The 11,623-nt window shown below is 33.6% G+C and overlaps 2 protein-coding genes across 3 annotated transcripts; both read left to right on the plus strand.

Moving 5' to 3' along the window:
- The first annotated feature begins 82 nt into the window (after positions 1 to 82).
- Positions 83 to 5,457, plus strand: LOC116339400 (sodium-dependent nutrient amino acid transporter 1-like). 2 transcript variants are annotated; one of them, XM_031765250.1, is made up of 12 exons: positions 83 to 288; positions 1,562 to 1,745; positions 1,983 to 2,052; positions 2,122 to 2,285; positions 2,349 to 2,583; positions 2,652 to 2,922; positions 2,988 to 3,003; positions 3,132 to 3,409; positions 4,308 to 4,484; positions 4,582 to 4,681; positions 4,752 to 4,928; positions 4,990 to 5,457. In XM_031765250.1, the coding sequence occupies exons 2-12, from the start codon at positions 1,583 to 1,585 to the stop codon at positions 5,238 to 5,240; spliced, it is 1,902 nt and encodes a 633-aa protein (XP_031621110.1). In that variant the 5' UTR covers positions 83 to 288; positions 1,562 to 1,582; the 3' UTR covers positions 5,241 to 5,457. The 2 variants fall into 2 exon arrangements, with proteins under 2 accessions (XP_031621110.1, XP_031621111.1); XM_031765251.1 differs by lacking the exon at positions 83 to 288 and adding an exon at positions 610 to 633.
- Positions 5,458 to 5,572: 115 nt separating this feature from the next.
- Positions 5,573 to 11,133, plus strand: LOC116339402. The gene is made up of 4 exons (XM_031765254.1): positions 5,573 to 7,976; positions 8,132 to 8,250; positions 9,464 to 9,560; positions 10,019 to 11,133. Exons 1-4 carry the CDS (start codon positions 7,791 to 7,793, stop codon positions 10,178 to 10,180), a joined length of 564 nt encoding a protein of 187 aa, XP_031621114.1. The 5' UTR covers positions 5,573 to 7,790; the 3' UTR covers positions 10,181 to 11,133.
- Positions 11,134 to 11,623: the final 490 nt, after the last annotated feature.

Genomic DNA, 11,623 nt, shown 5'->3' on the forward strand with positions numbered 1-11,623 from the left:
CGGCGTCTTTCATTCATTTCAATTGAATGATAGAAACCCGAAGCGTAAGACATAACGAAACCGAATAAAAACAAACGGTCGCGCCAATCGCTCATTCACTGCGCGCCGAGTTTTCCGTACGACACCGTCGTCTCTTTATCATTTGCTCCTGAAGCAAAGCACTTGGTGATCTCTAAGTTTTTCACTTGTGTCGTACGTACTGGATTATTTTTTATTCGAAAACGTTTTGTATTTGGAATTTTATTTGCATTTATATCCGGTCGGGTGTGCTGTTGCGCCGTAACGAATGTAAGTGAAATGACAATCACAGTATAAAAAAATTTGTAAATTCAATACAATTATGTAAATATTAAAATCAAAAATTAATCGAATTCCAAGTTCTTCGTATAATGTATTTTTAAATTCGCGACTATTGTTCAAAGAGATAAACCGATGATATGAGATTGGCAAATACGAATAGTACAGTGTGAAGGTTTTTTTTGTTGTTTATAAAAGAATTGCAATCGGTTTAGTGTTCAGTCATAAATTTTAATTATTGTGTTGTGAAATGAATGTGAAGTATTGCCTTTTCAAGATTTACTGGATTATTATTGCTGCTATACAATGATTGTCACCATGACAATCTTCACATTGGTCTGATTCTATTTCATTGAATAATATCATTAAATGTTTGCAAGTGTAAAATCCATAAAACCAATGACACATTTTATCTCACACAAATAAAATAAATTTAATTGGATTTTTTGTTCGGTATTTTATTGAATGTGTTGATACTGATCGTGATTTCATTTCACTGAAAGTTGATGGTGCGAATATAAAGATATTTTGTGCAATGTTCTAAGAAATGTCAACAGGAAATTCAGACTCATGAAATTGAGTGATTTAAGCGAAAATTCTTTTCAATTCGCACACTCACATCGCACAGCCACACAGAAATAGAAACGACGATTTATTTGATTTTTCTAGCATGAATCATATCAATTTAAAGCAGAAATCGATTTAAAGCAGACGCTCATCTCAATTGGTTTTGCTTTGAAATCTATCTCTACTCGACGAAGTGAAATTGACCAGTTCGAACTAGACAACATTGGTATTTGGAGGTTTTTATTGGAAACTTTTCCGCAACTTTTTATCTTTTTTCAATAATTACTCGTAAGTTGCGGAAAATGATTTTTTTTTTATTTCGGACATTCAAAAGAAACAGAAGATGAAAAAAATTACATAAAACAAACACACATATCCATTTTTCTAATGCCAATTCGGGCAGCTGTTTCCTCGATTTTATCACAACCACACAAAAAGGCACAACATTAAACTTTTTTTATCAGTTTTCATGAAATCTCCAACCGAAATTAAATCGTTCTATTTTCTGCTCACACTATAGATAGCAACACATACACTTGAATAAATATTTGTGGAATTTTTCAACAAAAAGTACGAACATTTATCGCACAAATCAAACATCGGCACGCATAACTTGCGGTTATTCAATATTTTTTTTTTCGTTCACCTCTTTTTATTTCAAATTCATTCACGAAAAATGTAACATTTTCATTCGCAGAAAATTGTCTAAAAATATAAAATGAATAATAAAGCATTTGAGAATGAGGTGGATTCGACAGAATATGGAAAATCCATTGCTCTTGAAAGCAAAAGTCAAAATGGCAATGGCGATTTAAACGGAACCATTACTTTAGAAACGGCCGGTTCATCTACCACACAAAATTCCGAACCAGAACGTGAAGGTAATATTAGTACATCACAATCAGAACTTGTATTATGTATGATATCATTTGTGCATATGTTTAAAAAAAGACCACCGGTTGCATTGATCATACGATCAAATGTGAGTGAAACAGACTCTGAACAAAATTTGGAATATATACACGAAGAGATTACAAAAGAGAAAGATAAAAATGAGACAATTAAAGAATGGCAGACAATAATAAAAGCGAAATTGATGTGTTGCGAATGTTTTATAGGTTGGGGAAAAGGCATCGAATTTCTAATGTCATGCATTGCAATGTCTGTTGGTTTGGGCAACGTTTGGAGGTATATTGACAATTCATATTTTCTCTTTTGATATCAATCATTTATGCTCTTGTCCGGTTGCTATTCAAGATTTCCATTTACTGCACTCGACAATGGCGGCGGAGCCTTTTTACTACCATATTTAATTGTTTTGTTTGTGATTGGAAGACCGCTGTATTTTCTGGAAATGGTAATCGGTCAATTTTCAAGCCGAAATAGTATCAATGTTTTCGATATATCTCCATTCTTTCGAGGTAAGATCCCATATAATCACATTTATTTTTGTATACATGATCAATTTTCTATTTGCATTCAAGGAGCTGGTGTCGGTCAAATAATAGCGATTTTTTTGTTGAGTACATATTATGCGTCCATAATGGCATTGATCGGTCGATATCTTTACGATTCATTCCAATCGCCGTTGCCATGGACAATATGCAAAGAAGATTGGGTAAATTGCGTCAGTCCAAATACATCACTCAGTATGAAAATATTCACACCAAATGCTACAACATCTATCGGAAAAATGTCAAGTTCAGAATATTACTTTACGTGCGTTTGCTGTGTGTTTATAAAAAAAATTCGTTTTCAAAAATATTAATTTTCTTGTATTTGTTCAGTCGAGAAGTGTTGCAAGAAGCAAAAGATATAAATGACGGAATCGGCGCCCCGATCTTAAATTTAACCATATTTTTGCTGTTGGCATGGATTGTTATAGCTGCCGTTTTAATCAAAGGCATTCAAAGTTCTGGAAAGGCATCCTATTTCTTGGCTTTATTCCCATATGTTGTGATTGGTATTTTATTGATTCGAGCAGTCACATTGCCGGGCGCATGGAATGGAATTTTGTACTTTATCAAACCGAGATGGGAGAAAATTCTAGAACCAAGTGTAAGAGATGACATTTTTTCAATTTTTCTTAAATACATCAGACATTTAACAGTTTAATATATTAGGTATGGTACGCCGCAGGTAAATGCTTCGAATTGAAATAAAATAATGTTTGGGCACTACAACAACACACGCTCAATTTGAATGTGTGTTGTTGAATTGTTTTTAAACATTTATAAACTTAATGATTGTTTTGATAAATGCTGCAGTTACACAGTGCTTCTTTTCATTGGCCGTGGGTTTTGGTAATCTAATTATGTACTCATCATTCAATAAATTCAACCACAATGTCTACCGAGATGCCACCATTGTAACCAGCCTTGACACCTTTACATCATTATTTGCCGGATTTACAATTTTCGGAATTCTAGGGCACTTGGCTCATGAAATTAAGACGGACGACATAAAATCGGTAGTAAATGGAGGTAGTGGTTTAGCATTTATCAGCTATCCTGAAGCAATTGCACGCTTTCAACAGTTTCCACAGGTAAATGCTTCGATTTGAAATAAATAAATGTCTGACCACTACAACAACACACGCCCAATTTGAATGCGTTGTTGTATTGTTTTCAAACATTTATAAATTAAATGATTGTTTCGATAAATGGCCAAGTAAATGACTCAGTTCCAATGACAATCAATAAAAGCAATCATAAAATCGTTAAGGAGTCATTAACTCAATACACGCACATGACAGTACATCGTTTTCTTAATAAAGAGATGCTTTTTTCTCCAATTGGCAATTTGTAGAAATTTACAAGTCAATCGAGAAAAAAAACCCTTTTTGTATGATGCAATATCGTAATCGTCTTGCGTAGTGAAAACGTTTTGCAAAGCACATTTCTCGCACAGTAACATTCATCGTCGCCTGGCACAATGGAATGGAATTTCGAGGGTTTAATGACGCAATCGATAACGGGTTTTGCCAATAAAATATAAACAATAAATAAATAAAAGTGCAAAAATTGATGTATAATCAATATAAAAATAACAGATAAACACCATATGTTAAATAACACCTATAAATAAATCAATGTGTAGGTCTGTAGTGCGCCCCGATTACTGACCGATTCGACGCGACCATTACAAACGGTAATCGATTGCGTTTAGATCGTTGATTGTTTGACTGCATGATTCCAAAGATCATCATGTGGCAATGTATACAATGTGTGCAGATCTTACTGCGCGATTTTGAATATGACTTCTGGTTATTTACATTCATTGATGCTATTTTCATTTACTAGTACAAAGGTCATAGATAAAACGATATATTAATTAGTAGTGTTGGTTTTTCATAAATCCAAAGTATTTACTATTTCTTTTTTTTATTGCTTTTTGTGTGTATTTCGATGATGATGATGATGATGCTGATGATGATGATACAGATGTTTTCGATACTATTTTTCTTCATGTTATTTGTACTGGGAATCGGCAGCAATATTGCGATGTGTACTTGTATTATAACAATTTTGCGTGATAAATTCACGTCGCTGAAGGCATGGCAGGCTGCAATTGGACTTTCGTTTGTTGGATTTTCAGTGGGAATAGCGTATGTCACACCGGTATAATAAATAATAATTATCAAAGCGCATTTGAGATTCATTCAAACCAAGTTTATGGTTTTATTTTGAGCGGATTTGTTTATTATGTATCACACAGGGTGGTCAACATTTGCTCAGTTTGGTTGATTTCTACGGTGCATCATTTATTGTTTTTATTTTGGCAATTGGAGAAATTGTGGCCGTTTGCTGGATCTACGGTAATTTCGTTACGAACATTTTAATTTTGTTTTGCCATTTTTTCTTGACAAGTACTGTTTGCTGTTTCAGGTGTGAATCGATTGTGCCGAGACATTGAATTTATGATTTCAGTTAAGCCTGGCCTCTACTGGAGGGTGTGCTGGGCATTTTTGACACCATTATTGATGTTCACGATTCTTATCTATACATTTATCAATTATAAACCATTGACATATAAAGATCAACCATACCCAGCATGGGCCACCTGTGAGTAATTTTTCAACATTTTATTGAGAATATTTTCAATCTCTCGCTTTGTTCATTCTAGCTCTGGGTTGGACAGTTTCAGCAGTCGGTGTGGCACAGTTGCCACTTTGGGCTGGTTATGCATACCTCAAGTATTATCTTAATGACAAAGAAAAGATGCGAAGCCCACTTCAGCCGACCGCTAATTGGGGACCAAAAAATCCTCAAATATTCGAAAAATATCAAATGTACGTATCTAATTACGAAGAGCAACAACGTTTACTGCCCAAAGGAAATCTACTTGTTCGTATGAAACGACACATTTTCGGTTAAATTTCTTTTGTTTAAATTAGGATTTTTTAATTTTTTTTTCCAATATGCAAGTGCTTACGATTATTATTCACAAATAGAGATAAGACAATTTTTTATATGTGATTATAAAGAGAATAGAAAAACTTAAACGCAACAAAATCGATAACTGTATCGGAAATCAAGAAATAAAATTCGATTTTGTTCGAAACAATTTTTGAATAGAAATTGAAGAAGATTTCGCGTAATGCATTATTCATGTTAACAAAATCCCTCCTCTGGAAGCCAAATAAATGTGTAATATAACGAATTTTTCGATGGGAAACCCTTCGCATATGTGCACCCCCACATCCATCGTGCCGGCAATCATGGTTTCTTTGTTTATTTTAAAGGAATAACTAACGAAAAAAATGCAGCTAATAAAAATAAAGTCAATTTGAATATTTCCACTTCACTGGCATCTTTGCAGCTATGAAATCGGAATAAATGTATTTATACGCAAGATAGCGAGCACAATCAAAACAAAAAAAAACTTGTACAACATGGGTACAGAATGAACATGAGATGCGTGAGGCGCATGTCCTTCCATGACATAAACGGCCAGAGTGAATGGAACTGTATGTATTGCCACAAGCAGCGTTGGGGAATGTAGGAAAAAGGGAGAAAAGGATATGAGTTTTTCCCATTGCCAAAGCATATTCGATACGACACTTGGGACGTTGTGGTTCATTCATATTCCCGTTTATTTTTTAGAGAAAAAGAAAATCGGGGGAATACAATGTTCTGTTTGTATTATTTTGCGCGCGTGCAAAAAAGCCTTTTTCACTGGAAATTGTACGACAGTTTTCGACACGATGTTGGTAGATTTGTACGTACTTTTCATTTGCTCCTGTCACCTTTCTATATTTATCATCAAATGTGTTCGAACTAACTTTGTGTATTGATGAAAGAATAGTAGTTAGTGAAACGCGAACTCGATAGAGATAAAAAAATCAATTCCGTTTTGTGCTCTTTTTTCCTTTCTCTTTATTTCTCATCGACATAATTTAATCGATATCCGTCCATTGTAAAATTGTGCTTAATTTATTTGAATAAACATTCAACAGTTCAACATTGTTTCCTTTGAATAAATCAGGGTCGAGTTTTCATTCGATACGACCGAAAAAGACGGAAAAAGTTCAATTTCATGGTATTGCATTGTTTTCTAAGTACTCGACAGAATCAAGCGAAAGAAAAAAGAAATTCAACCGCAGTAAAAATGAATTTTGGTCAATAGAAAAGAAAAAAAGAATCTGACAGAAGCAACATCCAAAGGAAAATTTCATTAGTGAGAAACACAGAAACACACACACACACACCGTGGAATAGCGAATGGAACAAAGAAAAGTCACACACAAAAATCGGATAAGTGTAAAAGCATTTGAATACAAAACATAGACATATACGTACACACAATTACGCTAATAATCAAGTTTATGGATGGAAAATTATTTAACGCAATTAAAATGTGCCCATAGATGTGCAATGAAAATCAACAATAGCAACTCTATTTAGATTTCAACATTCGGATATCGGTGTGATTGTAAACAATAACGTCGAAAACCCTTAAGCAAAGCAGAGAGACAGAGAAAAAAAAGCAAATCACATGCAAAGTGAGATAGAAATAAAGCAAAAAAAAAGTGAACGACGTCTACAGATATGCACGTTTCATGATAACGGCGACACAACGACGGCGACGGCAACGAAACCAACAATAAGAACAACAAAAACGACGAACGATACAAAAACACCATAAAATATAGCTTCGAAAAGCGTCGGATAAAACGGTTTCATTGTGCGCGAGGGGAGAGAATCGGTTTGAAACAAGAGGGTTGTAATCCACATTGCGTGCTTCTGCCTGCGAGTTACAAGTGCAATTTAATGTAATCAGCAACTCAGAGCGGAGAGACATAGAGTGTGAGCAAGCAACTTCAACACTATACACGAAATGATGGTAAAACGGCTGAAGCACAGTGGCTGCTTGGCGTCACACGATTAGAACGACTCTGTCTGCTGCCTGATGAATTTCGATGGTGAATTGCGTTATTGCACAATATAAAGTGATTCAATGGATTTGTGTAGTAATCTTTATTCATTTTGAGCCCGGCAGTTCGACTTTTGCTGCTTGATTCAAACCTCGCATTCTCTCTATCTTTTTCAAAATTACTTCAAAGTGTGTAATTGAGCAAAATGATTCAGTACAGTTCAGGCACTACTCCTGTAAATGAGTGAATAGTTCGGTAACTCTGTGTTGTGTATCGGAATTGTTTTCCATTGCATCGTGCAAAATTCAAAACTTTTGAAACTTTCAATTAATTCGATGAAGAGATTACATTTTCATTTTAGTTAGAAATGAAAAGTTTCAGTTTTTTTTTCACTGTTTGAAGTGAACGCTTTAATTTAATATAACCAAAAGTTTGTGCAATATACAAGTGAACAATTATATTATATGAAAATATTCATTTTGAATTGAATGCAAAGTGTTTTCTCCATTTTATTTGTTTGAATATTTCGAATTTTTGTATTAAATTTACAATGTTCACTCCGAAGAAAATCAACAACGCACCATTATCAGTGCCATCGTCACCGTCGATCAAGATGGGTTGCTGTGCATTCAGACCGACATTTCGTTCACAACCGCGAACCCCACAAGAAGTTTATTTTGAAAGTCGAGGAAAATGCTGCAAAAAACTTCTCAAATTCAATGGCTATCCGAACAAAGTAATAAAGATAAATTTCATCTTTAATGTGTGTGTATATGTGTGTATGTGGGCTTGAGTGGTCACTCTTGAAATCTATACAATTTTATGGCCCATATTCAACACAAATCGAAAGAAACGCACCTTAATCCCAATCGTATAAAATTACTTTTGTAGGTTTGGCTTTACCCTGAGGAGGCATGGGCCCGAAGCGCTACTTCAAGTTATATCATGATCAAACAATGTCCATGGTGGAAAAATCTATGCATTGTCGAAGAGATAGCTGGCACCCGACAGTAAGTTTATTGAAAATATAAAAATAAATTGCTAATAAATTATATCCCAAATCCTTGGCCATGCCGAAACAATGGACAAAAGAAATAAAAAGCAATTTTATCGAAAATTCATATACATATTTCGATGTAACGAAAATCCATGTTCGTTGTAAATTGTGGTGGCGGTTGAGTGCACATACTAAAGCTTCATTGTGTTTGCGGTTGAAATATATGCATTTGTATCGTGAAATATGTATTATTTCCGATTCGTTGCATTAATTCACCGACTCTCATGCAAATAAATTGATTGAATAAAAAATATTACCGAAAAACTTGCAGCTGGCATTCAGGCTTATTGGATTATTGGTTTCGAAAAAATCGCTACAACAAGAAATCTATATGTGAATGTTAAATCAGTTGTGGTAGTACGAAAAAAAAAAACGTTTCTTTTCGTTAGATGCCAAGTTTTTTTCCTCACTCCATTTTTTTTTTCATTCAGTTGAATGGAAAATGTCGCGTAATTTTCGCGGCACGAAAGAAGAACTAGTCAGTAATTAAATCGGAAATAAGGGGCCTGTTGCATTCGGTGATTTTTCTCTCTCTCGTCCGTTGAAAACTACATGAAACTTGCGCATACAAATCACCCCGTTAGAATGATGCAAATTCAAATGAATATTGATTCAGCGGTGATAGCAACAAAAATTCTCGCGTCATATAATACGAAGCCATAACCGATAGGCTGATGTCAATGCAACGATGATAACAAACCATCTCCTGTTTGCCCTCCTTCCCATGAAAATCCACGAGAAAACCGCACGCAAATACAAATGACGTTTGCATATATTGTGGCTGTTGTTGTCGGAAATAAGCAATCACCATTTCAATTACACATGCAATTTAATTAAATATCGAGATCGAAGTTGTTTTTTTACCATTGGTTGTTGGGCTTTAAATCGATTTTATGAAATCCTGCCATGCATGAGACGATATGTTTGTGAGAATTCTCCATCCAACATCCCAAAAACATAAATGAAAATAAAATCGGTCGTCGATAACGAAATCATTTCATTTTAATGGATTTTCATCTTTTTTTTATTTCCTATATTTTTTTTTTTTTTTTTTTTTTTTCATTTATAATCCCATTTCCATCGAATTGATTCTTTTTTTCCATTTAACGTAAAAAGGTTTATACTTATTCTTTTTTTTCTTATTACGAAAATTCTATCTATTTTAGCAAAAAATCAACGTATGCAAAAATGATAAGCTCATCGCCGGGCTCATTGTTAATAATCGGCTCGTTTAAAAAACAAACCGTCGATCCGGATTTTAAGGTAAGTTGTATTCCATTTTCAATCGTTTGAGAATTTTACGAAGAATTCGGGAAGAAACGAAATTGCTTTTTTGTACACAGAACAAATATGATGAATGATAAAAAAATGTCATCAATTTGTATAGAAACTAATGGAAAAATACCTGTGGAGAGTTTATTCAAGCGCACACGCTTGACAAAGTGATTTGACTTATTTCCTTTGTGCAGAATGGTCGTTCCGTCGTTCTCTTTTGCTTGAATTTACAAAGATAAAGTTCGTTGTTAATATAATGTTGTAGTGCACCATTTTTATATACACGGCAACGAAACCATTTTTCCAGCACAGTTTTTAATCAAAATATTCTTTTGTTATAGCTTTAAGAGCGAAAGTACAATCATTCTCATGTTGATCATTTTTCTTCTCTTACTCTTTTTATATTTACTTTCCGTTGTTTTTTTGCTGGGCGGGTGAACTTGCAGCTACATTTAACGTCAAATATAAGTATTGCTGATTATAACATGGGCTACTGTTTGACTGGAGTATTGGAGAGGGGCTATAAAAGAACCAATAAATATCAACAGACTCATTTCGTTGTTATACGACGTCGATGGCCATCATTGAAAGATACGAAATCATCCTAAGAACAGCAGATTGTCGAGAAGACGACAATGCAATGAAAAGAGAAAAACACAGAGAAAAAAATGATGATAATATCGAAACACGAGAAGAAAAAGGAGCTTTGTAGATTCAAAGGAGACAATACAATTTCTACCTTGCTGTCCTGTCCTATATTCTCTTTCTAAAATCCACAATCCTTTTATCGAATATATTGAAACCAACAAAAAATTCAATTTCTATCGAATATAGTCGTTTAGAAAGAACTTTAAAATAAAATCCCAGATCGGGGAATTGCTTTTTTGACGACCGACAAAAAAAAACGTGGAAGTCATATAGCTATCAATGTTCCATGTTAAGTATATAATCAAAAAAAAAATGAAGAAAAAAACAAATATTGTACAAATACTATATGATATTGCAAAAAAGTTTTAAACAAAAGGAAATGCTTACTGCCATTGATTTAAATTACGTCCAAATGATTGAAATGAAACGGAATACGCGATGTATTTTTTTGTATAAAAATATGCCAAATATTTTATAAATGTTCAATCAATATAAGTCCATCCAGAAGAAGAAAAATACCAGAACCGAAACAGCGTAACTATTAGATTTATTGTGCATTAAATGGAAGAAAACTACTATATATATAACAATGATAGTTTATTTGATTTATATTGACATGAAAAAAAATCAAACTATTTAATGGGAATCACATATTTACATGGTAGATGTTTTTTAAGATTATTATTGCTATTATTGAATGGAATGTATTAGATTTGCGATTATTGTGCTGCAGCATGCCAAATACAGTTGAAAAATCTCAGGAAAAGAAAAGCGAGAGATACATATATGCACATTTACACCACACAAAATGCATGAAACATTTTAGAGATCTTGGCTGCTTATCTATAAATGTATTGGCACACACAAATTCCATAAATGTATTGACTAGAATACGTGTCATGTTATGATGTTATAAACAAGCTCAATAAATTGAAAATAAAAAATGCATCAAACTTGTTGAAAATTTGCTTAATTAATTCTAATATGACATTGAAGGTAAGTCTGAATTATTTTACAGAAAAGAGAGAACACGTGTGGCTGTGGGTAATAATAGTTTTTTCCAACCATATGATTGTGGAAAAAAACACACACCAATACTTTGAATGAATTTTATACAAAGTTCTATGAATGTTTTAGCACAAAAATAACTTTTGTTGAAGTTTTTCTATCGTCGTGTTCAATAGGTAACGTTGAAGAAAATCTTGAACAGAAAATGTATGGAAATTCGAAAGTAATTCTGAGTAACTAAAGTAACACATTAAAAATTGATGGAGAAGTCATGAAAGTTAATTAAAATGCTTTTTGACTCTTTTTTTCTTGTTCTATTGAATCTACGAATGTACTGGCTCATATAACATGTTAATCCAATGCAAATCCTCCTCACAACACTGTTCGAATGGGGA

Source organism: Contarinia nasturtii, unplaced genomic scaffold, assembly GCF_009176525.2.
Source record: "Contarinia nasturtii isolate CC-2019 unplaced genomic scaffold, AAFC_CNas_1.1 Cnas_scaffold_533, whole genome shotgun sequence".
Lineage (NCBI taxonomy): Eukaryota > Metazoa > Arthropoda > Insecta > Diptera > Cecidomyiidae > Contarinia > Contarinia nasturtii.

What these genes read in the sequence shown, in the direction of transcription:
- LOC116339400 (XM_031765250.1), top strand. Translation starts at nt 1,583, where the DNA reads ATGAATAATAAAGCATTTGAGAATGAGGTGGATTCGACAGAATATGGA. An exon ending in TTCCGAACCAGAACGTGAAG is followed by an intron (nt 1,746 to 1,982) that starts GTAATATTAGTA and finishes AATGTTTTATAG; the next exon opens with GTTGGGGAAAAGGCATCGAA. An exon ending in GGCCGTTTGCTGGATCTACG is followed by an intron (nt 4,682 to 4,751) that starts GTAATTTCGTTA and finishes TTGCTGTTTCAG; the next exon opens with GTGTGAATCGATTGTGCCGA.
- LOC116339402 (XM_031765254.1), top strand. Translation starts at nt 7,791, where the DNA reads ATGTTCACTCCGAAGAAAATCAACAACGCACCATTATCAGTGCCATCG. An exon ending in GAGATAGCTGGCACCCGACA is followed by an intron (nt 8,251 to 9,463) that starts GTAAGTTTATTG and finishes TATCTATTTTAG; the next exon opens with CAAAAAATCAACGTATGCAA. An exon ending in CCGTCGATCCGGATTTTAAG is followed by an intron (nt 9,561 to 10,018) that starts GTAAGTTGTATT and finishes GTGAACTTGCAG; the next exon opens with CTACATTTAACGTCAAATAT.